At 44.8% G+C, this 27,289-nt stretch overlaps 1 protein-coding gene across 3 annotated transcripts in view; it reads left to right on the top strand.

Annotated features, from left to right (window-relative positions):
- The window catches only part of PTPN7 (protein tyrosine phosphatase non-receptor type 7), a 460,997-nt gene that overhangs the window by 323,526 nt on the left and 110,182 nt on the right, over positions 1 to 27,289 (top strand). For all 3 annotated transcript variants that reach the window (XM_069633589.1, XM_069633590.1, XM_069633591.1), the window contains one exon: positions 11,159 to 11,269. In XM_069633589.1, the coding sequence (XP_069489690.1) occupies positions 11,159 to 11,269 (111 nt within the window). The remainder of the gene's footprint in view (positions 1 to 11,158; positions 11,270 to 27,289) is intronic.

Below are 27,289 nucleotides of genomic sequence, written 5' to 3'. Positions count from 1 at the left end.
AGAGGTAGGGTCAGTGATGCTAGAACACACCCACATTCTAAACACATAAAAGCAGACAGACAGGACAGATAGGGACTTTCAAATCCATTTGCAGCTGGAAGCTCTGCCGGGAAAATCCATACTTTACCTCCATCAGTCTCCAGAGAAAGCTGTGCAGAAAGATCCAGACTTTAAATCCCTCAATCTTCAGAATCCAGAGAGAGAGCAGACCCAGATCACTGTGAAGTGCAGAGACCAGAGGCGAGTCTAAAACCTGACCAGATCCATGGCGAGGCCCATTTCACTCAAGAATATATTGTGAGTACCTAGAAAACTGTGCAGAACCAATCTCTTAGTTAAAATAATATAATCCAAGCTATTTTAATCTAAGTAGAACTGCCTCCTAACTGTCACCTGTCATTTGTAAAGCTGTCACTTGTCATTTTCTAGTTGCAAGCTGCACTTGTCTTTTTGAACTTTAAAATTTCAAATCTGAAAAACGACCTTTATTTAATCGCTCATATCTCCGTGACCGTTTGTGCTAGAGACTTGCAGTAACTTTCATCTGGAAGCTGAGATCCTAGGCTTTCTCAGGACCCCAAAACGATAGTGATAGTCCTTGTAGTTCCTCTGTAATAGCGCTCGGCGCATTCGCGAATTTTACCGCGATTTGCAAATTTCCTCACGTGTAAAAATCAGCTGCTGCTTGCCTTCCATTTGCCAGAAAATCGTTTGCCTCATAAAAACTATCCCTGAATCATTGCAAGAGTGAGCCTGAGCTAATATTAACTAGATATCACTCACCCTGAACCTCTGAAAGGGAATTAAAAGCATTTCCAGCATATTTCTCATCCATTGCTAGCATATATAAAAGCATTTGGGCCTGTGTTTTCAAAACTCCTATCTGTTTTCTTTAAGCGTGCTTGGGGGGGATTGAACTGAATTACATTGATTGCATTTCTGAGAACTGTGTGCTTTCCTCCCATTTCCTTGCATTGCATAAAGAGGGGGGGAGTGACTAGCCAGAGAAAAGTGATTACATTGTTTGGTTGAAATCATATTGAGTATTTTCTGTACTGCATTCATTGAATATTGCATCCACCTGAGCTTACATAAAGCATTCTGTACCACCTTCTTCTTTTGTTCCTATTCACCAGTGTGCTACCTTATCCATTTCATGTCAACTCCTTAGTGATTATAAAGAAGTGTGCTAGTGCCAGATTCTCCGTTGTTAATCTTTATCATATCAGATTAAGTGTGATATTCAATTATTAATTTATTATAAAGTGTGATATATATATCTATATTGTTTAAAGTCTCAAATAAACCTTTTAACTTGCAAAACAGAACTACTTCTTGGCTCAGTGGGGTCAGGGGGATTCTGAGAGAGGGGTGTTATATAGGGGTAGTCATCCAGAACGCATGAACTGGACATAAAGTTATATCAATAAGGGTTTTCATTCAGTATTATAGACTAGGCGTTGACTTAGCTGTAGTGTTGAATTGAATCCTCTTACAATGGGGAATGCAGAAAATGGGAAATGGGACATGGCCTGTTGAAATTGTCTTGAAAGAGGCATTAGGTGACTTGTATTTTGCTCACATTTATTCTCATTCCTGTCTCCATTTGCGCCTCTGTGCCAAATTATTGTCAGATTAACTACTCACCCAAAGCCAGGTGTGCTGTCCTCTGCGTGTGTGTTCATGAAAGCTGGAATGATGCTGTTCCTCAGAACCATGGTGTCGTGAGTTGCACCAGGAAATCGGGAACAGCAGTGGCTGATGATGAGATCTGCGCCGCATGTTATCTGAATGTTCGTGGAATGGTGCTGTTTCATGTTCCGATCTGCCGGCTCCACTACCTGGGGCTGCACTAATGCCACATGTGTGCCCCCCAGTGCTGCAATTATATTGGGAAACTGCCTTATATCTCTTTATGGACGTTGCGCTCTGTTACTTCCAATCTTGTTGTCGTCCCTCAATTCTGCCTATCCCGAATCGGTGGACGGGCTTTTTCAGTCTCAGCTGGCAAACTATGGAACAATCTTCCTCTTGCCTTGAGAGCTGTGAAGAATCATCTTCACTTTCGATGTCTTCTAAAAATATTATTTTAGCTCTTGAGTCAGTCTGTCTGATTCGTGCTTTCTTTCCTTCGCGCCAAGATGACTTCGGGTGAACATGCCTGTTACAAATGTTATAACATAACATAACATAGAACAGCTATTCATATCACTCTGACTGAACATACAAATGTAAAAACAGAATACTAGTAATTCCCATACATTTTAAAAAAAGAAACATAACATGGTTTTACTAACACCTGTACTCTAATGGATTCTGTTTCCTCAAGTAACTGGAAATGTAGCAGGGTTAATCGTGGTTTTTTTTAGATGATTCTATTAATTTAAATTTCCAAACAAGTATTAAAATAGATTCGTTTTGGGGTGTTCAAGATCTATATCCGTGGTGGTGTCCGAGAGGGATCTGCAACCTTAAGATCAGCAGATATTTTGGACTACAACTCACATTGACCCTTGTCGCCATAGTCAATGTAGTCTGATCATGGGAGTCATAGTTCAAAATATCAGGATAGCACAGTTTGCGTACCCCTCACCAAGTGCATTTGAAACGCAGTGCTTTTAATCTCTAACTATAAGGATGGCTGGAAATACCTGTTACTTTGCATGTTCAAAACGGGACAATTGATATCAACGGAAACATTTAGCATAGGAGTGCATAATAGCCTAGCACTGAAGGGGCTAAATGACACACAGGTAAGGAAAGGAAGTTAGGATAGTACAAAAGGGGGGGATGTGGAGGAATGGGGGCCTGCTGTTTATCAATACATACGGAAATAAAGAACAGGAAAGGGTTGAAATTACACAATGAACATGTCCAGCAAAAAACAGCACAGTTGAAATACCACAGATCCTGAAAAATCCCGACTGCACAATTGAAAATGTTAAAGGTTTGAAAATGCAATGATGTTTACAGGAGGCCAACTGTGCCTCTTTCTTTTCAAACCCTAGATCTGTAAACCTAAACCAGGACAGGTTCAATTCTAGATCATCTTCGCATAAGGCACATCCCGGACAAAGAAAGCCTGGAGTTCATGAAGCCAGCTAACAGAGCACACGTAATCCTGGCTGATAGCCTGAATATCTAATTACACGAGCAAGGTTCAATGCACTTTGGCTCAATAGGATTACTGCAAAGTGGACGGGAATCATGTCCATTGATAAACGTTGTAGACTTTGTAATGCAACAGGTGAAGATCTATCACATTTCTTACCCTGTCAGCACTTCTTAATCCTGCTGCAGAAAGGCTTGAACATTCGTTGCGTTCCTTTTTGTTCTTCTTTTTTTTTCTAAAGGTTGAACGACCTCAAATAGTCTTACTCCTGGTTGAGCTTCTTTAGAACATTACTGAGAATTGCAGAGTCTCTTTTAGCGGCGGCATGATTCTAATTTAGTGTATGCTTTTATTTATTTTTTATTCCTGGGGTTCTATGTTTTCAGGTATTTTGAATGATTACTGTCCTGTAAATTTGACGGAATTGGTGTTGAGAGCAATCGTTATACTGGCTGACTGGCAATGATGTAAAGTGGGTAGATTCACTGTTCAATAAACACTTTTATGAAAAAGGTACCTTGTGATAATTGTCTATTTGCTGTGGCTTTGCCAGGATCATGGGAGGCCTTGTTGCTGAGGACTTGTTAGTCCTCAGCATCGACACATGATTAATATTGGAATAGTTCTATTGTCAGTGCACGCATTACACCGTTCTCTCCGCCATTTAGTAAATAGGTTGCATGTCTTTACATAGGTGGAAAGATATTGCTATATCTCTGCATGGGTGCGCCAGCATTGGTGTTTACTTTTTTAATAGAAACTAGGGGCAAGGCCCAGTACCACTGTCCTGGTTTTTTACTTTGCCCCTTTTCCTTTTTCCAGTCTGTCCTTTTTTTTCTGAGAAAATGTGAAACAAAACTTCAGCTTCAATGTCTTTACATTGATGCAAAGATAAAGATCCATCTCACAGATGTAAAGAGATGTCACCTCTAAACTTTTTTTTTTTGTTTATGAAAAAACTTTACTTTAGATTTTAGACGAATCAAAAAAGGACTACGATTTCTAGTCCCTTTTGCGTAAGGACAAGTCAGGTTGATGGAAAACCACTTTCAGATCTAAATGCCGCAATTCAGGTGATAGGTAGGTAGGTAACTTCGAACACTCACCAGGCATTCTTAAGCATCCAAAAATGCAAGTAGTAAGGCAGGTTGCAACACATCCCTCTTTCATTCAAAAGAAAAGAAAGGAACATGTGGACTAGAATACTGGGTAGAAGGTGGACAGGCACTACCAAGAGACCTGTGCCTGCAACCTTGTGACCAACTCTTGTAACCATACACACAAGCAAGAAATGTAGGCATAACATAAAGCCCTGATTAATGGAATTATTTGCGTGTAAAACGGGGATTTGCGTGCCATTCTGCACGCAAATCCCCATTCGTCAGACAGGGATTTGCGGGCAGAAACATGACACGGAAATCCCGTTTTTACACGCAAATAATTCCATGAATCGGGGCCACAGAGTAGAGAAAACGACGCAACCAGACTCATGGAAAAGACAGCTACACAGAGACGGACCACACGTACAGAAAAAAGAACAGAGAGGAACCGAAAAGGAAGAAAAAACAGCTTAAAAAGGCATTCAGGTGGGACATTCAAATAGCACCCTACTGAGACTCACAGGACCACTGCCAACAACCAGGTCCACTCTCACAAAAAAAGAAGCAGAATGGATAGACTGCGCGATCAGGCATTGAGGATAGCAAGCTACACAGGCACGCGCCAAACGCCACAGGGAGATCCGTCTCATGATCTTGCAACCACGCGCACACAGACAATATAAGAGAACGAAGCAGGAAGCAGTAATTGCAAGAACCAACAACTAACCCAGCGCCACACGGGGAGCATGCAACACACACATGCACCAGCTACCACAACAAACTAAATACCAGTAGTCAACACATTAGTGCAACCGCATTAAGCACAAAGATAAAGTCCACACCAGCATCTTCCAGGAAGTGTAGGGGAAAACACGACCCACTACCACCAGGTGCACACTGGAAGCCGCAGAGCCACCCATGCAATTACTAGCACTGAGGAACCCCACGCTTGATGTGACTCACCGCCTTAAACTCACTAAGCAGCATGCAACTAGTGAACAAATGCCTCTGGCATCTATACAGTTTCTTGTACACATCTTGACCACAATGCACTTGGCAAACATGAGAAAATTAAGCAAACACATCAGTTAGAAAAACACTATTATCCCATTTGAACTACAGTTACCCACAAATTATGAGGTTGACCCCATCATTTAATCACAAATGCATCAAGACAAAGGCCTTCCTGGAACACTCTATGATGAAAGAGTTCAGCAGTGGGTTCCTGCGAGAATTCCCCAACACCAGGTGCCAATAAATACTAACTACACTTGTAGCTACGCTAGGCACACACTTCACACACAAACTCTCACAAAGCCACACACACACACACAATCTATTTTCAAAGCTCTATCGAAGGCCCATCAACGCCTAATTATGAGTATATACATAATATAAAAGCAACATAAAGAACTAAGCTTCTTCGGTTAAAAATTGCACATGGAAATGTAATTGTTCAATAATGGCCCATCGGAAGGGGGGTTTCACGTGATGTCATTATCGCGGACATTATGTTCTAAACCCATAACGATGGCGTAAAAGGGTTAAACAGGTTTAATTGATTGATGTTGCTGGCACGAAAGGGTGTGAATATAATCTATCAGTGCTGCTCTTAGATGAGGCTGGGGTCTTAAGATTTGCTGATGTCCTAATACATGGCAAGGTTATATCTGTCAAAGGATTGTGTGTGTGTTCAAGCAGTATTACATACGGAAGATATTTTGTATTATAAACTAAAAGATTAACTAAAATATGGGTTTTACCAACTCACCGCACACACTTGTTCACATTCATAGACTTAACATATACATTCAATCTGCATATGGGAACGCACACTTACTTGGATCAGTATTGAACTTGAGTCCAGGGAGAGTAAGTGAGTCCCGTCAACATTTCCCGCGGTTCTCTATTTTTGTTGCAAGCAAGCTAAGGAACACAATGGAGCCATTCACAATGGTTCCAACCGCAGAAAATTAGGTGGAGAATCTCAGGTTTGCTCGTGCTAGCTCATATCTTGCGCCCAAATCTCAGAACTGGGGCGAATATGGAGATGAGGAGATCATCTTTGAGATGCTCATGTGAAAAGGTGATTGCCAATGTGATTGAGGAGAAATTCTTCAAAGGCGCCTCTGAGATCCTCCAGGCAGCCTTGGCCTTCATCTACTTTTAGGCTTTGTAGATCAGGCACAAGGTATCAGGAGAAAATCTGAGATGCTCCGGCATCAGATAATTTGCACAACTCCAAATGTTTATGAATAGGCCCCTCTACGTCAGTCCAGAATCAGTTGCAACTGACATCCTAATCTACACATGCCACTGGGTGAAAGGTGAGTTCAATTCCATCAGTGAGCACAGGAGGCACCAGGTGAGGCATTGTTAAACCTCAGCCCCCAGACGCTACGTCCAGGAATCACACCGGAGATTGTGAGCAGCGGGCTACACAGAAGAGGATAAAGGTTGCAGCATCCTACTGTTAAAATACCATCAACACATCCCTGCTCGGCCGGCTGCACCGTACCTGCCAATGTTCAGGGTACAGACGGTAACTCCAGAATTCTGGCCACTCATCAGATGTTGCAGCCCGTACATCGCCGTACCGTCCCCTGTTGCAATATACTCAAAGTGCCAATCTTCGCCCTGAGGAGCCCATACATCAGGTGCCTGTTTTAGGGGAGTTTTCAAAGCAGCACATGAACCATGCATGAAAGTTATGTGTCTTTCAAAAGAGCAGAGTGGCTTCACCTAGCAAGAGTGTGTTCCTTTTCCATAGCACACATAACCCTCGGATCAAGGCACTGCAATGGTCAGCGCTGGTCCGAGCATGAGCCCGTTTTGCATAGGAGCACTGCCTCTCACCAGGCCAAGAAAGCCCAGAAGCTGGAGAATGTGCTTTGCATACTCCACCAATGCAAGGACAGCACAGTCTACGCTAGTACCGCCTGTAACTCACCTTACCCCATGGAGGAGTCAAGGTCACTCTCTATCCCCTCAATGCTCCTGCTGCCCAAAATCAACAACTCAACAACAGAAGAGTCCTCTTGTCCTAATGATGGGTACACTGCTTGGGCCATTACCCTCTCTCTAGTTCCCAACCCTACCAGTATGCACAGCTCTGCTCATCTGCACTGAGCATGGTTGCCTGCGGGCAGTGGTTGTGTTCTTCATCTGATTCCGGTACCCAATGCTTACTGGGAAGTTTCACTCTTGGCCCCATTTCCTACCAAAGCACGTGGTCTATACACTGCACTGAAGGCTCCTATTATAAAAGTGATGTCTTTGTTTTCCAGTTCTGGAAATTCAGTTACTCTCGTAGACATGTAGATAAAAGGAAAAGAAAACAGTTACACACCAATCACAAGTATCCTCGTCCCATATCTGTCACCTCAGAAAACTCATTCAAGCACTCATCCCAGAGCACCAGGTATCCTCATCCCCTGTATGGCATCTCAATATACTTAGTCACTCACCCCAGAGCACCAGGTATCCTTATCCCATATATATATATCATCTCAAAACACTCATTCAAGCACTCCCACCAGAGCACCAGGTATCCTCATCCCATATGTGTCATCTGAAAACACTAATTCAGGCACTCAAACCAGAGCACCAGGTATCCTTCTCCCATATCTGTCATCTCAGAACACTCATTCAAACACTCACCCCAGAGCACCAGGTATCCTCATACCATACATGTCATTTCAGAACACTCATTAAGGCACTCGCCCCAGAGCACCAGTTATCCCCATCCCATATATGCCATCTCAAAACACTCATTCAAACACTCACCCAGAGCACCAGGCATTCTCATCCCATATATGCCATCTCAAAACACCCATTCAAGCACTCACCCCAGAGCACCAGGTATCCTCATCCCATATATGTCATCTATCTCAAAACAATCATTCAAGCACTCACACCAGAGCACCAAGTATCCTCATCCTATATATGTCATCTCAAAACACTCATTCAAACACTCACCCACCCCAGAGCACCAGGTATCCTCATCACATGTATGTCATCTCAAAACACTCATTCAAGCACTCACCCCAGAGCACCAGGTATCCTCATCCCATAAATGTCATCTCAAAACACTCATTCAAACACTCACCCCAGAGCACCAGGTATCCTCCTCCAATATGTGTCATCTCAGAACACTCATTCAAGCACTCACATCAGAGCATCAGGTATCCTCATCCGATACCTGTCATCTCAGAACACTCATTTGAGCACTCACCCCAGAGCACCAGGTATCATCATCCCATGAATGTCATCTCAGAACACTCATTCAACACTCATCCCTGAGCACCAGGTATCCCCATCCCATATATATATATATCATCTCAAAACACTCATTCAAGCACTCCCACGAGAGCACCAGGTGTCCTCATCCCATATCTGTCATATCAAAACACTAATTCAGGAACTCACACCAGAGCACCAGGTATCCTTCTCCCATATCTGTCATCTCAGAACACTAATTCAAACCCTCACCCCAGAGCACCAGGCATTCTCATCCCACATCCATTCAAGCACTCACACCAGAGCACCACGTATCTCATCCCATATATGTCATCTCAAAACATTCATTCAAACACTCACCACAGAGCACCAGGTATCCTCATCCCATATATGTCATCTCAAAACACTCATTCAAACACTCACCCCAGAGCATAGATATCCTCATCCCATATATGTCATCTCAAAACACTAATTAAAACACTCACTCCAGAGCACCGAGTATCCTCATCCCATATATGTCATCTCAGAATGCTCATTTAAGCACCTTCAGAAAACTCATGCAATCACTCACACCAGAGGACCAGGTATCCTCATCCCATATATATATATATATATATATCTCATCTCAGAACACTCATTCAAACATTCACACCGGAGCACTAGGTATCCTCATCCCATGTATGTCATCTCAGAACACTCATTCAAGCACTCACCCCAGGACACCGGGTATCCTCATCCCATATATGAAATCTCAGAACATTCATGCAAGCACTCACACCAGAGCACCAGGTATCCACATCCCATATATCTCATCTCAGAACACTCATTAAAGCACTCACACCAGAGCACCAGTGTTCCTCATCCCATACATGTCATCTCAGAACACTGATTCAAGCACTCACCGCAGAGCACCAGGTATCCTAATCCCATATATGTCATCTCAAAACTCTCAGCCAAACACTCACCCCAGAGCACCGGGTATCCTCATCCCATATATGTCATCTCAAAACACTCAGCCAAACACTCACACCAGAGCACCAGGGATCCTCATCTCATACACGTCACCTCAGAACACTCATTCAAGCACTCACCCCAGAGCACAGTGTATCCTCATTCCATATATGACATCTCAGAACACTCATGCAAGCACTCAAACCAGAGCACCAGGTATCCTCATCCCATAAATGTCATCTCGGAACACTCATTCAAGCACTCACCCTAGAGCACCGGGTATCCTAATCCCATATATGTCATCTCAGAACACTCATTCAAGCACTCACCCCAGAGCACTGTGTATCCACATTCCATATATGACATCGCAGAACACTCATGCAAGCACTCACCCCAGAGCGCCAGGTATCCTCAACCACCTGGAGGAGAAGGAGAAAGGAAGGACACATACTGCTACCACTTGTTTCACTTATAGATGTCTTTTAGCAGGTCTTGCTGAGACAACAAAGTGTTGGCTCTTAGTGGTACCTAATGAGGCTGCACTGCGTTGGCTCAGAAGTGGCGCTACAGTGCCACTATTTATTTTGGGACGTAGTTGGTGTTGTAGAAGCACCATTCGTTTAAGCTCTTGTTTGGCACTTCAGCACTAAGAGATGGCCCCATGGATATTTTTAAAGATATATATATAGGATGTGGCATACAACTAACTGGACACAGCACTAAAAGGCACAGGGGGAGCTGTTGAGGGCATGTTCACAGAACTCTTCTCGCAAGGTAGAGCTCCTTTGGCCATGAGGCAGCCTCCGCGCTGCCACCCCTTGGGAGATGGGAAGAAGGCAGTGCTGAAGAAGGAAATCCTGTAGCTGTGCTAAGAATGTTGGCTTTTCCAATTCTTGATATTCTTGCCTGCATTCAAATTCCAAGATGGACCCTTGAACCATAAAATCCCTGTTTATACATACACGACCCAGTCCCCTTTGTATTTAAGGAAAAAAAACTCCAAAAAGGAAAACATACTTTTATCCTCTGCTAATAATGGCGTTGTTTGCTATTGCATTAAGCATACATATATGTATTACCAACCAACTGTTATTACCCTCCTGGGCAGGGGTCTGCAACCTTTGGTTCTCCAGATGTCTTACACTATAACCCCTATCAGCTCTAGACAGCATAGTCAATGTGGAGGACTTATGGGTATCATAGTCCAAAACATCTGGAGATCCGCAGGTTGCAGGGCCCTGTTCTATGGCATCATGGGGAAATGAAAGACATTGGTTGAGGGGACCAATGGACCAGAGCAATGGTGTGTACACGATCCTGACATTGTCTCAAGACGGAGTTAGCAACTGTTCCAATGGTTGTTCATTCTTCATTCCTGGTATTTTGCTATCAGTACCTTGTATTCTCGGAGTTGTAGTTTTGCTGTTCCCATTACGTGTGTGTGTGGCCTACTTCCAGAATTTCAGAAAGTTGATGAATAAAAAAGAGGACTAGCTGATTGTGTCGCCAATAAAATGGGGTCAAGTGGCAGATATGTCAATGTTCTCGTAGACTGTCACCCGTACACTTACAAGGAAAACAGGTGCTTGCTGTGTTGGTAACAGATGCAACATGCATAAGGCTAGGCCCACAAAATAGTCCATGGCCGGAATTAAATATGTTTAGTTGGACAGAGCAGGTCTATGTTGAGTATTGCTGAGTTTTCTTTCCTTGATATAAATATATTTTGAAACATTGTTTTGTGACTGTATTTCAGAAATGTGTGCACTACTGGCCGGATAAAGAAGGCACCTACGGGCAATACGAAGTCCATGTTGAAGACGTGACAGAATGCGCCGAATACACTGTTAGGGAACTCACTATCCAGGTATGTCGAGAAGAGATCATTCTTATAAATATAACTGTATACTCAGTATTAGTATTAATGGGAGTAGCGCAAGTGGTATTAGAATGTGCATCAGCACAGCTTTTTGAACACTCTGATTGGCTCAGCCAATCAGGAAGTAGAATGCTGAGTACATTTCGGGCACTTTCCACCAGTAGTGCCTCAAAATGTTCCAAACTATGGACTCAGGCCAATCAGAATGCTCCTTCATCGAGGCTGCCTTCTTCACTGTGGCATAATCCCCTGTCCTCCCCTTCGCCAGCCGTTACATCCCCGCCTACCTCTCTGCTGTTGCAGGTCTTGCCTGCAGGCAGTTTCCTGTGTTGGCCACGCCACACAGCCTTCTCCACGGTCCACAGGGGCCTGTGCCGTTGCCTTCCGCTCCAGCCTCGAGTGACGCTGGTGCACAGATCTTCCTTCTCCGCCATTCCCCGGCTTACACCTCCAATTATGATTAGTGGCAAATCTTCATTGCAATGAGGCATCACAAACCATTTCCACTGCTTTTATGTTTAAATGTAAGCAATTTGTCGGACCCTGCCCCACCACAACTGGGTGCTAATGTGCTTAGCCCCCTGAGGGGGTCCGAGAATCAATATAATGAAGTGCTCTAAGCCCTCCTTGATAGCCCTCGGTTTGATTGGGATCATTAAGTCTGGCTTTCCTGGATCCCATCAGTGTGACTCCCACAACCCCCACCGGTGGGCTCTAAGCCTTAAGATAACTGGTATTTCTTGCGTGTAACGTGTCGTAAGCGGCCTCAGTTTCTGTTGTCAGAGGCTATTGGAGGTGCGACTTGACACAACACAACGTTCTGCTGCGTTGCGAGGGTCCTTTCCTCGAAATCGAGTGAACGAGCGAGCTGTGAGCTGTGAAGCTGCTGATCCCGGCTCGGCCTCGAGAGCCTAAGATGCATTTGGTTGCAATAGTCTTTGGTATCGGAGTGGTATCGGACTGGCACTGCGGAGTTGGTGTCGGTCCTAAGGGAGCTCCACTCACCATCCACTCCATAAGGACGTGTGTGCACCTGAGGATGCCTGAGGATGCTCGACCGCAGTTTGGCTACAGTGCCTCATCCCTCCTGGACCCCTGCTCCATTGAACGTATTGTACATACTGCAATAGGTGACCAGTCCGTGCTATTAGAGCGGTAGCTATATTTACTCTTGTGCTTTATTATAAATTGCTGGGTCTGGGCACCGACTGGTGGTTTAGTGCATAGCTTGTCCACTGATTGCTTATGGTGCTTCTCAGGTGGTGCTGCGGACGCCTTGACTTGCCTTGAGCTCCTGAGCACATGGTTACCTGGACACATGAGCACTTGAACACTTTTTTGACGCGAGCAGGAGACTGTGGGGAGAATTCCCTTTGATCCTGCTCACTATTAGTTGCACTGTTATCAAGGTCATATGATAATAAAGGTCTGTACATCGGGTAGATCTTTATTAGACCTATGGGTGTCACATGTGCACAGACATACAGATGAAGCGCCACCCCTATTCTCACAAGGTTTCTGGGCCCTTTCTCTGACCATTTCATAGTCAGAAACATTGAAATACAACCTGTTATATGGTGAATCAGATTAATAGATTGGACATACTGCCCAAATCTCGAGGTAACCGAGGATCTGTCAAAGAGACAGTTGGTGTCTTAGAGTATAAGGAAAAAATTGAGCTCTAATTAAATTATGCAGACCACATTTTTGAAGTAACTGCATGCACTGTAGTGTTAGACATCTGGACAGGGATCCTAGGTACAACTTGTACTCAGTTACTGTAACAAAGAAGCGATCAGCGAATCTGTCACATGCCGCCACATAAGAAGGTCCAGCAAACAAGTTCCAACCTGCGCCAGCAAAACATCAAAAGCAATACGCATATTGACGGCTGCGTGATGACTAAGGACAAGCCGAAAAAGCAAGGACCATTAGTCAAAGGAGCAATTAAAGATTTTTTTCTGGCGAATGCCCACCCTGAAAATTACTCCACTACCATGGATGAAGCTGAGGCAGTCGTGGTCAATAAAAAGAAAACCTCAGGACGATTCTAATTATGGTGACATCAACAATAACTCTCTTCTGGAGTTCTGTTTTCTATGCAGAGATCCATGATACCGGCAATTATGAAACCCCTGGAGATACAACCCAGCGGCTCCTCCATTGAAGACCCTCAACCTCAGAGGGATGAATCAGTGAGACTGTCAGCTTCACTGAATCTGAATATACAGATGGATCCCGCCTCAGAAGGAAGAGACATCGAAGCAAGTAATGCTTCCTCTGCCAGTCCCTCAAACTTGGCTGAACTGCAATCGTCCATGGCCTCGCTACAGTTTGTCTTTAAGATCTTGCTTAAAATGTGTGGCCGTATACTTGAAACTACAATTATTCTGATACCTCAAGACTTAGCTAAAATATCAGTCTCTGGAAAAGAACCTATTAAGCATCCACAGCCAGAGAAAGACATCCCTGTAACCAAATATTAGCCTGGTGTTGAACCAAAAGGAACGGATACATTGAAAGTATTCTTTTTCTGCAAGCAGCGGAGGCTAGCCAAAAGAGCAGCCATGAGCAAGAAACCATGTATAGTGGCTTCACCTCTACCTGACACTGCACCTTTGGGCAAGCGCACCAAAAAGGCAAAGAAAAAAGCAGCATTAGCGAAAAAACCTAACGATAAGAAGGCGGCCTATCTAACTAGCTGGTTCCTCTCAGATAACGAAGTTGAGAGTGATAGAGATGACGGAGATCTACCCACTTGGGTACTATACATCTTGATGAGGATCAAGATAAGAACTCTTCTACACCAAATAAAAAACCTAAAGACTCCGCCGCTGTGGAATTCGTTAACATCAAACCGAATGAATTGATTAAAGATAAGGCGGCCACACAGTCTGGTAACCGTGTGTGCCTCATCAAAAATCTTTACCAACAAAGCGAACGAAGTTGGTTAACAAGGACTGAGCTCATGGTAAGACTTAATTTAGTACCGCAGCTACGGGTACTAAGATCAGAAGACGTTGAGTTCATCGAACCCTTGCAAGTGATCAACACAAACGTGCCGGCAATCCATTGTAAATTCCTCTCCTCGGCCCAAATGATTTGAAGTTTTAAGGAGAGCGTTCAAGTGGTGGACATCGAAATAGACGCTGATCCTGAATTGGAAGATCTGAAATGGCCCAATAAGATCACGGTGGAAACGCAAGAAATAGATTTCTCTCCTACGATACCGAAGGGTGAACAGATCCAGATTGTTGACATTCAGAAAGTTCTAACCTGGCTTGCAGCTTCCTTACCTAATGTTGTGAACTCGCAGCGAGAATCTGCAATTGTGTCATGGAACTGCAGGGTTTTAGGCATTTGTTTTCCCCTTCGGGGTTGCTCCACTCCCTAACCACCACCTCATATGTCTACAGGAAACCTGGCTGACCTCATCCATCACCCCTAATGGTTATCCAATGTATCAGTCGTTGGCCAAAAAGGGGAGGAGGGGTAGACCTTATGGGGGTCTGATCATAGGAATTAGACACACTGTAAAATCGCGCCGGATTGGAACTATTCTTAAAGAAAGAATCATTCCGGTTGAGCTAGAGGGTTTATATGGAGCTACCACTTAAAGAATTCTCTTAATTTGCCTGTACAGCCCACCAGGAGGTAATACAACTGAGTCCATTCAGGAAGCTATTCGTGAGCTGCTCGCCTCATGGTCATTGATACCCGGAAATAAAATGGTAGTCATCACCAGGGATTTTAATTGCCACATTAAAGGCTTTGTGGGCACTTCTATCAACCCATCACTTAACCCTAAAAGTATTATGATACATGATGTTGAAGATCCTGAGGGGCTGTGCTGGCTGAGTTTCTTCAGTAAATGGGAGTTGGAGTTGATCAATGGCAGAACTCCTTGCGACAATCCAGGAAACTATACATGGCACAATAGTAGATCTAAAAGCACCTTAGACTACATATTTGTAAGCCCAGAGATGGCTTTTAATGTAACAGACATGAAGATCAACTTGAACGGGTGGAGAGACCACTGTTCACTCACCTTGACATTTAAGATCGACTGTGTAGAACAGAAAGTTAAGCCCCTGGGTAACATGGCAGTCAACCTCCCTGGTACTCGAATTTGCTGGTCCGAAAAAACATCAACAAAGAAGCACTTATGGCTCAGTCCCTGCACATAAGCGATCTTGATCAGCTCCGAACAATGTCAGTGAATGACATTGAAAACTGGATTGCATCATTCTTTTAAACTCATGCCACATCCACAACTAGCATGATAGTTAAAGATGACAAGCCGTCTGAACCTTATGATAAAACCATCAGGGACGCGAAAAGGCCAGTTTGAGCTGCAATTCGCAGGGCGAAAAAAAACAGTCAATCACTCGTCTCTTATCATACCATATGCAGGTCTCTGAAAAGTAAGTACATAGCCTGGATTATGTCAAAAAGAACCCTTCAGAAGTACAGGCATTGGCAGAATATGGTGCTCATTATGTGCTCTAAAAAATCTAGAAGTGTCTGGGCCATGCTTGGGCTAGCTAGGGAGAGTGGTAAAACTGCTATGATCAACCCTATAGGAGTCGAACAATGGATGGATTTTTTATCTAGTCGTAATATTCCTCACAGTGAGGTGGGACCGCCCGCAGTGGAAATGACACCTCTGGTATCCCCATTTAGCATGGCAATCGACCATCTAATACTTAAAATTAAAACTCTTAAGTCATCTCATGCACCTGGACCCAACGGTTTAGCAAATGTAGTAATGAAAAGCAAACCTGAATTTTGGGCCAATCTCCTGAAAATTTTGTTTGAAAAAATCCTGATTTCCAAGTCATTACAAATAGCCTTTCGTGTTCCAATCTTCAAGAAAAGCAATAAGCTGGATCCCAGCAATTTCAGACTTTTATCTATGCTTGATTGCACGGGTAAAATGTTTGCGTCATTACTCCTAGAAAAACTGGAGGAATGGGCTGCTAAAGCTGGCATACTTAATTGCTTCCAGAGCAGCTTTAGGAAAGGATACACAAAATATCACCATCTTGCACATCCTACGTACGAAGGCCATGAAGACTGGCAATCCTCCCTTGTATGCCCTTTTTGTTGATTTCCGGGCAGCCTTCGATTCAGTCTGGAGAGAAAAATTAAGGGCTATATTAGAACTTTTGGGCTGCCCTTACATACTTCTATATTACCTAAAATGACTCCACCAAGACAAATCTGTTGCACTTAGGTCAGATAGTCAAGGGAACATGACGGCTTCAATCTCACAGAACAGAGGAGTTAAGCAGGGTTGAGTGACAGCTCCCTTTCTATACAATCTATTTACTTATGATCTCCCGGTCATTATATCTACCGAACATAATTGTCCTCCTGCCATTGGTACGGCCCACTGTCCAGTGCTGGCCTATGCGGACGATGTCATAATCATGGACCACACTTTTAGTGGACTCCAAAGATCAGCTAAGATCTTATGAGATTACGCAAAGAGTAATGATCTGATAATCAACCGGCCAAAAATCCAGTTAATGGTATTCTCTGGTAGAAAGATTGCCCATCCTCGACTTATAGTCATGGAGCCGAAATCAAATACACACAACAATACAGGTATCTAGGTGTTGAGATAGATGTCAAGAGTGAATATAACTCATTCATTCAATCACGCAAAATCAGTGCCGCTCAAATAACATCTTTGATAAATCAATTTGCGACCAAAAATTGCAGCTTTAGTCTATGTGGAGTTTGTCAACTATACACACTAGTTCTGGCCCCTATGGTAGTATATGGGCTAGAGGCACTGTTATCTGTAGATTTGAATTGGTTGCAAGTGTCTGAGAGTAAATTCTGGTGGAGAATACCAGGCCTTCACAATCTACACCGATGGCAATGATTAGACTTGAGGTAGGACTATCTTCTCTAAAATCTATAGTACTGAAAAAGAGAGCAGAAATGTATTTAAGGATGAGCAACAATCTGGAGAATCTTCTTATGAGAGCTATTTATTGTGAAATTTCTAATGAAACAACTAACTACCACCTCAAAAATAAAACAGAGAATTTTCTGAGGGAGATATGCTGGACTACCAGCAGTGATGGTTTAAGTCATTCTGTGAAAATTGCTCTATCAAAAAAGGTTGATCTCTGGGATTGGCTCGAAAACTATGAACACCTTGGCAAACTTCGGAAATACCAATGCATACATTATATGCTATATACATTTAAACATATGCAGAGCTACTTGAATCTCTGCCCTTCAAGTAATCTAAGATGATTCATTCTATTATTGAGGATGGACAATCTACCGGTCTTGACAAATATGAGCGCACATAGACATTAGTCTGCCTTGGAAAGATTCTGCTGCATATTCAAAAATTGAGTGATTAAAGAAACTGTAAAACACCTACTGACAGAATGTGTAAGCATGGCAGATATGTACCAATTATGTTATAGCAATCATGTACATGACTTGGAGTCCATTAGAGAACCCATGTTTTGGTCGCGTTGTATTAACTCCAAAAGCCTCAAGGTATTAATTTCTTTGTTTAACGTCTGGCTCAAAATTGGAAATCTTCTGGGTATCTCCATCTAAGAATTCTTGATAATATTGATTTCCTGTAAATCAATGCAGAAAGTGCCATTAACTACTGAGTAAAAGACCAGCTAAAGACTAATATACAGACTTAAGCAATTGTGGTTGAAGCGACAATGGATATGAGATGCACCAATCTTGTTGGCATACTGTATTGTGAGGAATGCTAAATAATACTTAGATACGTGGAAAGATGTTATTACTTCTGCCTCTGCATTGTAGGTATTTAGTTCCATTTTTATATTATGAATGTATGTGGTGATAGTTTGATCAGGAAGCATTTAGGAATGAGATGTCTTTTAATTGTACACTAACTTAGTGTTCTTTATGTTTTATATTTTCCTTTTCGCTTTTTAACTTTTTACTTGTCTTTCTTTATTAATTTAATTTGTAATCATGTCTCAGACTATCTATGAAGACTGCAGATATTTGCTCTGGCAAAATATATTCTTCTCACCTCATGACATGAATCCAGGTCTTTGAGTTTCTGTCCTCCACTCACTGGATCCAGGCTACAAAGTCTGTTGTACTATATCAAATCGACTTCTTTAACAGCATATGCACATGTATTTCAATGTATCTCAGTTCTAGGTGAAAATGTTGGTTCCATGTGATTACAACAAATAAAAAAATAGTGAATGAAATAATACCGAAAAAAGAAATCATAATTTTTTCGTATATTGGCGTGGGACCTGTTTCCCCATGCGTTTAACCCCACCCAAACCACCTCCACACTTTATAAGCCCTTACCCCCAACCCATATATATTTTTTTGTAATTGTTTTGGTATTTTTTCATTTGTTTTTTTTTCTTCGATATAATCACTGCATACCAAAAAGATGTCTCAGATCCCATTAGCATACCTCATCAGCACTGCAACTCTTTCAGCAGCTGTCAGCGCCACGACACATCAAGATTAAAGCCTATATGTATTATGCATCAATCTACGACAGAGTAGCCCCGTCATTTCTTATAAATACTGCATATCGCTGTGCAACTGCTGGACCATGGCGGTCCCCTTTGAAACGTCATCCGTCTTTCCCCAACACGGGCAATAAGACATCAGAAGGCTGTGCCTCCTCTTTAACCTCTGCCCGAATGTGGAATTTAAAAGCTGCAAGCGGGAAGGCTCTTACCACCAAATACTCTTTGGCCGTAAACCACCAAATGCTCTTAAACCACGTGTTCAGTGTCCATGCATCGAACAGTAATAGCAACAAAAAATAACCCTGCAAATGGTGATATATAGACTTAAAAAATATAAGCACATAAGCTATTTTTTTGATTAATACTATCATTATTGTTATTATTATTGCCATTTGATTGTACAATTGTTATTATTGTACTAATCATTTAATTTGATGATTAATTAAAAAAGCGCATTGAGGCCATACAAAAGAGCACTATATAAATAACTGAATACAATACAATACATGTATTATTACTATCAGTATCTGTAGTAGTAGTATTATCAATATTGTTGCGATACAATAATAATAATTATTATTATTATTACTTTTTTGCATTAAAGCCATACCATGGAGTGAAGAAGAAAAATCAAACTTCAAGAAGTGTTCATCTAGTCCTCATATGCAAATAAATTCCCTCTAGCAAAGAATGAGTGTTAGGAAATATTTCGTAATTGTAGGTAATTTTCCTTCCATGTGGCAACCCCTAAACTTTTTGCTGTTGTTTTTCACCTTGTTCTTGACTTTGCCAGAGAAGTGCAGCCTTCTGCCGCACTCCTCTGGGCTTTCGCTCCTTTCTTACGGGGAAACTGACATACCCTTAAGACAGTCAGTAGGGGGGAACGCTGTTTCCCGTAGTTTCTTTTATCATGTTGCGGCTTTAGTGCAACATGACACAAGAGGGCACTGTAAGCTATGTTACAGCTCTCTTGGGTCTCTAGCCTTCTACAGGCCCTAGATACTCGTTTAGGATTGTATCTGATCGGTGCAAGTGATTCAGGGACGGGAATGGTGGCAGCGATCGTTTCTTGTGTTTTGAGCTCCTTTTGGCGTTCTAAGCGCGTTTTCCGCGCTTAACCCAAAATGGTGGCCTGGCTCCCAAAATGGCCAGACCACGAGGCTCCTTTGTCCTGTCCGCTGACCGTCTTGCTCCCTTCACCTTCCCCAGGTCGAGCCGACCCGGGGCCTTCCTTATTTGGGCATGTACTTTCCCGCGAAACACGGATGCTTTCGCGGGCTTCTACATGTCTTGTGTGTGTCTCCAGGATGTGGGCTGGGATGTCTGGTCCCAATACACATCCTGGGTGCCAGAGAGTCTAGGGTGGTGTGAATGCCTGGGACCACCGTGGTCCGTGATTGGTCCACGAATGGTGTGAGTGTTGATGAGCGGATCTCTCATTGGGTCCCCTCCGTTTTGGCGCGAAGGGAACCGTGGATAAGAGGGGGCTGGAAACACCACTACCATGTCGATCTCCTGAGTTCTCACGAACAAAGGAATACAGGAGCCAAGTATCCTGCAACCAAGAGGCTGGACCGAGGAATCGCTGGTGACCCGCTGAAGGACTCCTCCTCTGCACTGCTGTCGCCTTGTGAAACCCTTTTCACCTTTGATCGAACCAGAAAGCCTGTACTGGTACTTCGACCCTTTGGAATAGCGGGAACAGCTATTCTCGGCATCTTCACCATCTCCTGCCAGTAAGCCTTCGGAAGCCTCTCTGGGCCATCCAGCTGACTGACCAGCTTACACGGGAGTCTTGCTCTGTAACCGCCGCCAGGTTGTGTAGTATTTCGAGTCCTTGTCACTCTCACACGCTTCGTACACTTGGCGTTCCCAAGACTGAAGTGAGTAGTGTACATTTGGCTTGTTCTTCTTCTTTTGTGCTCTAAACTGAACTGCCTGATTTCCCTCGAAGAGCTTCTCCTTTTGCCCGTTGGCACCAGCGCGTGCAGGTACTTTTGAGCACAAGGCACCACTCTTCGCAGGGCTCGGACTTCCATCTAGTTAGGTGCCTCTGAAGGTGAACTGGGTCTAAGCATTATTTCGCACTGCCTGTTTTCCCTCCCTTTTAGGTGGACTACACATTTCGTGCATATAACGCTTGCGACTGTCGTATTTGTATATATATTGTGTTGATATGGTATGTGTTGGTTTAATATTGTTATATTGTGATTTTCTCGCTATGGTCACTGTTTTAAAGGCCTTGAAATAAATGTGTATATATTTTTTATATAACAACTGTTTGGAGTAGTTTGTAAGTGATCTTGCTTTGTGTGCTCATTGCGGGCTTTCAGTCACCCTCACCCCTCTTGAGACCTAGTCTTGACCGCCGCGATCGCTACCTTGATTGGTCTGCTTCGTCCAGAGGTTACCCTCTTCCAAGTAATTAGGTTGGCCTTCTGAACTTCTGCGCCACCAGGACAGAGTTCAGAAATCCGTCTTAACAAATTGGTGTACAGCGGTGGGATACGACTGAAGGTATCCAGTGTTGCGCACGAACTAAGGCATTTCAGGTTATTCCAACCAGGACACGTAGTGAATTGTTGTAGTATAACTTTAAAAAGGCCATAGTCCTATCTAACAGTATGGAAACAAATACCTTGTTAACTTTAAATGCTTCCAAATCAGAAACATTGAAAAAGATGTGTGCGGAGAGAGGTGTTTCCTCTCAAGGCACGAAATTGGAAATGATCCAAAGAATCGTGGCGTGGCAAGAAGCGCAGCTTGACGCTATAACTTCTGGGGACAGTGCGGAAGGTGGTGGGGCTGCTCTCACTGGTAGAACCGACGGTTCTGCCGTTGCACTGATCCATCGCGACCACGAGGACAGGGAGGACCAGATGTCTAATGTTTCCTCTGCCAGTGCTGATGGGGAGGCTATGCTTTAATTCAAGAAGCAAGAGCTGCGGTTTAGGCAGCAGGAGCTTGAATTCAGCATAGCCAAACTAAAAATCGAACAGGCAGAAAAACAAAAAGACAGGGATCACCAGTTGGAACTGGCCAAGCTTCAGTTTGCAAATGGGTCCAAGGGTCCTGGACATGGGTCTGGGGCTTCCTCTCATCCACGGTTTCCGAAAGATCTGCTCAGTGTGTATGAGGAAAGGAATGACATTATGGACTGGCTGAATGCGTTTGAGTATGCATGCGAAGTTCAACAAGTTGACAATGCTGATAAGATTGCCTGGTTACTCAGCAGACTGCCCCATTCTGGCTGTAGTGCCATTATGGAAATGTCGAAGGCTGAGCGAGCTGATTTCGCAATGTTAAAGCAAACTCTCATTTTAAAGTTTGGGAAGACTCCGGCCCAATATTTGAAACGTTTCAGAGAGTATAAGAAAAAGGAAGGTGGTACTTGGGTATCTTATGTCACTGAATCCTTGAAAAACTTAACTGGCTGGGTCGAAGGTTATAAGGTTTCTACCTTCGAAGGCATGATAAATCTTGTCATGCTGGAACACATTTTTGCATCTTCTTCCCCGGAGCTTAAGCAGCATTTGGCCGATTCGAAGGAGATAGATCCTAAGAAGCTGGCCATTGCAGCAGACTTATGGGTGTCACATTGAGTGTCCCATAAGGACAAAACTCATCCTGGTAAGCAGGAGGAAGGGAAAAAGTCCAAAGATATGGAGGGTGGAGAATCTGATAAATCTTCTTCTCATAAGGGCCACAAAAAGAAAAATAAGGGTAAGACACAAGAGAACTCGCAGGGTAGTGGAGGTCCGCCTCCGAAACAGAACTTTGGTTACAATAAGCCTTCCTATGTAAACAGACCCAATGGATCTTGTTTTGCTTGTGGAGCAACTGACCACGTGAAGGGGGATCCCCGGTGTAAGGTTAGACCTTTGGGGGTCCACTCCGCTAATCTGGCCTTCTCCTCCTACGAGGAAGAAGAGATTACAGGAGCATCCTTCTCCTCAGACTCATTTCCCAGCGGGATAGAGGCTGAGGTAGTTTTAGTTTCCCTGGGTTCCTGGGACCCTAAAGTCGCAGAGGCTTATGCTAGGATTCCGGATAATACCAAACACTACTTTAAAGACAGTGTGCTGATCAATGGAGTAGATACTCCAGCTCTTAGGGATAGTGGGTGCAGTCGCACTGTAGTGGATTCTACGTTGGTAGACTCAGAGGAAGTTGCCAGGGCTACTCTGATGCCCACTAAGTTGGCTAACGGCCCACTCCGTATGTTCCCAGTAATACTTACTTTAAATGGTACAGCAGTCAGGATTCCAGTGAGCATTCAGAGAAACGTCCCGGGAAAGGTCTTGTTAGGTAATGATCTCAGAGCTTTAGGGCTCGTAGGAGACACTGCTGAAAGACCCTACACACGGTCTCAAGCACGGGCAGCATTGGCCAAGACCAATACGCCGCCCCAGGCGAAGGGGAAACCCAAGGCGAAAGGAGTCGACAAGTCAAGACGAGGGAAAGAGAATATTCCCCCGAGCTCGCCTACCACTGCGGTGGAGGAAGTTGGTCAATCGCCCGGGCCTGACGAGGAGGTGGCGATGCCCAACGATCATCCTGAACTAAAAGACTTGTTAGTTGAAGGAGGTCCTGATAGGGACGAATTCAGTAAAGGCCAACGTGAGTGCCCATCTCTGGAAGGCCTAAGGAGACAGGCCTGCTCCCAGCTTGAGGGTGAACCTCCTGGGACGCATAGGATTTATTGGGAAGGTGGACTCCTGTATAGTGAGCCCACAGAGTCTACAGAAGGAGACCATAGGAGGTTGGTGGTTCCCCTTGCTGTTAGGCCCTTCCTCCTGCAGTTGGCGCATGAAGTTCCACTTGCTGGTCACCTTGGTATGAAGAGGACCAAGCAAAGGTTATCCATGCACTTCTACTGGCCCAAGATGGGGGTGCAAGTAGAAAGTCACTGCAGGAGTTGTGCCTCCTGCCAGTTGTCTGGTAAGGTTGGCGCGACAATCCAAGCTCCATTGGTACCGCTCCCAGTTGTGGGGGTACCATTTGAAAGGGTAGGGATCGACATCATTGGTCCCCTTGACCCGCAAACATCCTCAGGCAATAGGTTTATCCTGGTGCTGGTTGACCATGCAACCAGATATCCTGAGGCCATCCCATTGAAAACTGTAACTGCCAAGTCAGTTGCAAAAGCTTTACTTGGCATATTTACTAGGGTTGGCTTCCCTGTCGGATCATGGCAGCAACTTTATGTCGAAGTATATGCAGGCTATGTGGAAAGAATGTGGGGTCACCTACAAGTTCTCTTCTGCATACCACCCCCAGACCAATGGTCTGGGGGGGCGTTTTAACAGGACGTTAAAGAGCGTGATTGGGGCTCTGGAGGAGCCTCAGAGAAGAAAATGGGATCTTCTTGTTTCATGCTTACTGTTTGCCTACCGAGAGGTACCACAGGAGGGTGTTGGCTTCAGCCCCTTCGAACTTCTGTTCGGTCATCCCGTACGGGGACCCTTAGCCATCGTCAAGGAGGGATGGGAGATGCCCACTCCCCCTGTTACTACCAACGTAGTTGATTATGTGCTAGGGCGCAGAAAACGGATGGTACTTCTGATGGGCTTGGCTAGTGGTAAATTGAAGGCAGGACAAGCGCTGGTGAAACATTGGTACGACCAGAAAGCTTCCCTCATCAACTTTACACCTGGTCAGCAAGTCCTGATCATGAATCCCATAAGGCCTCGAGCTTTACAGGACAAATGGTAAGGTCCTTACCCAGTGGTGGAGCCCCTGGGTGAGGTTAACTATTTAGTGGACCTTGGAAGGCCTAGACAGGCTCCACAAGTGTTTCACGTGAATAGGCTGAAGGCTTTCGTCCCAAGCGTCGAAATCGCAGCACTGCTACTGGCTTCAGATGTTGAGGAAGAGGAGTCTGAACCTCTCCTCGACCTGTTCCAAGGCAGTCCTTCAGATAGCTCTTTTGAGGGTGTCCGAGTTGCCCCTCACCAAAATGGACAAGGCTCAGTGGTTTACCTTGGACATGAAGTAGGTGGAGGGAGGATACAGCCTCTTCCCAGTAAAGTACAAGCAGTACAAGACTGGCCTACCCCCACTACGCAAACCCAAGTGAGAGCCTTCTTAGGACTCACGGGGTATTATCGCAATTTTGTGGCAGACTATGGCACCACAGCTGCCCCTCTGACTGCCCTCACAACTCCAAAGAAACCCAAGAAGGTAACTTGGACCGACGAGTGTGAGAAGGCCTTCTATGGCTTAAAAGACTCCTTGTGCCAGGCCCCTGTCCTCAGGGCCCCTGATTATCAAAGACCTTTTATCGTGCAGACGGACGCCTCTGACACTGGGATAGGAGCTGTACAATCACAAGTAGATGAGAAGGGTAAGGAACACCCTATTGGTTTTATTAGCTGCCAGCTTAAGGACAGAGAGCTCAGATGGTCCACGGTAGAGAAAGTATGTTTCTCTGTTGTGTGGGCCCTAAGGAAGCTGAGGCCCTACCTCTATGGGACCCACTTCACTGTGCAAACTGACCATAAGCCGTTAAAGTGGCTAATGAACATGAAGGGGGAGAATCCAAAGTTGCTTAGGTGGTCCATAAGTCTACAAGGCTTCGACTTCACTATTGAGCATAGGCCAGGTGTCCAACATAGCAATGCTGATGGGTTGTCCAGAATGTTTAACCGACCTGAACAAGAGACTCATCCAGGGGTGGATTAGTTCCCCCTGTCCATAGTCTGGGAGGGGCGAGTGTTAGGAAAGATTTCGTAATTGTAGGTAATTTTCCTTCCATGTGGCAACCCCTAAACTTTTTGCTGTTGTTTTTCACCTTGTTCTTGACTTTGCCAGAGAAGTGCAGCCTTCTGCCGCACTCCTCTGGGCTTTCGCTCCTTTTTTACGGGGAAACTGACATGCCCTTAAGACAGTCAGTACCGGGGAACGCTGTTTCCCGTAGTTTCTTTTATCATGTTGCGGCTTTAGTGCAACATGACACAAGAGGGCACTGTAAGCTAAGTTACAGCTCTCTTGGGTCTCTAGCCTTCTACAGGCCCTAGATACTCGTTTAGGATTGTATCTGATCGGTGCAAGTGATTCAGGGACGGGAATGGTGGCAGCGATCGTTTCTTGTGTTTTGAGCTCCTTTTGGCGTTCTAAGCGCGTTTTCCGCGCTTAACCCAAAATGGTGGCCTGGCTCTCAAAATGGCCAGACCACGAGGCTCCTTTGTCCTGTCCGCTGACCGTCTTGCTCCCTTCACCTTCCCCAGGTCGAGCCGACCCGGGGCCTTCCTTATTTGGGCATGTACTTTCCCGCGAAACACGGATGCTTTCGCGGGCTTCTACATGTCTTGTGTGTGCCTCCAGGATGGGGGCTGGGATGTCTGGTCCCAATACACATCCTGGGTGCCAGAGAGTCTAGGGTGGTGTGAATGCCTGGGACCACCGTGGTCCGTGATTGGTCCACGAATGGTGTGAGTGTTGATGAGCGGATCTCTCATTGGGTCCCTTCCGTTTTGGCGCGAAGGGAACCGTGGATAAGAGGGGGCTGGAAACACCACTACCATGTCCATCTCCTGAGTTCTCACGAACGAAGGAATACAGGAGCCAAGTATCCTGCAACCAAGAGGCTGGACCGAGGAATCGCTGGTGACCCGCTGAAGGACTTCTCCTCTGCACTGCTCTCGCCTTGTGAAACCCTTTTCACCTTTGATCGAACCAGAAGGCCTGTACTGGTACTTCGACCCTTTGGAATAGCGGGAACAGCTATTCTCGGCATCTTCACCATCTCCTGCCAGTAAGCCTTCGGAAGTGTCTCTGGGCCATCCAGCTGACTGACCAGCTTACACGGGAGTCTTGCTCTGTAACCGCCGCCAGGTTGTGTAGTATTTCGAGTCCTTGTCACTCTCACACGCTTCGTACACTTGGCGTTCCCAAGTCTGAAGTGAGTAGTGTACATTTGGCTCAGATACACACGGCCGCTCCGTTGCCCTGCTGTGGTAACAAACTGTGCAGGTTTCTTCGATTGGGACGTCTTTTTACTCAACACGACGATGAGGCGTTCCCTGCTCTTCTGAACCTGCCAGCTGCTGAAACTGACGCGGAGAAGCCTGGGTCTGCTTGCATCGGGGACCGGTGAGTAGCATAGCTAGGATCTGGTCGCCCTCCTGCAGGAGCCCATTGCTTTTCCCCGCTGTGTAAAACAGCACCCTTTTCCGTACTCGCGCTCTGCTTCTGCCCACTATGGAGGCTGCGCTTGAGTCGCGGAACTTGTTCTTCTTCTTTTGTGCTCTAAACTGAACTGCCTGATTTCCCTCGAAGAGCTTCTCCTTTTGCCCGTTGGCACCAGCGCGTGCAGGTACTTTTGAGCACAAGGCACCACTCTTCGCAGGGCTCGGACTTCCATCTAGTTAGGTGCCTCTGAAGGTGAACTGGGTCTAAGCATTATTTCGCACTGCCTGTTTTCCCTCCCTTTTAGGTGGACTACACATTTCGTGCATATACCGCTTGCGACTGTCGTATTTGTATATAT

The sequence above is a fragment of the Ambystoma mexicanum genome, chromosome 13, assembly GCF_040938575.1.
Source record: "Ambystoma mexicanum isolate Mex_15411 chromosome 13, UKY_AmexF1_1, whole genome shotgun sequence".
NCBI classification, from domain to species: Eukaryota; Metazoa; Chordata; class Amphibia; order Caudata; family Ambystomatidae; genus Ambystoma; species Ambystoma mexicanum.
The sequence above is the reverse complement of the archived record's forward strand: the minus strand, read 5'-3'. Positions and strand labels throughout refer to the sequence as shown.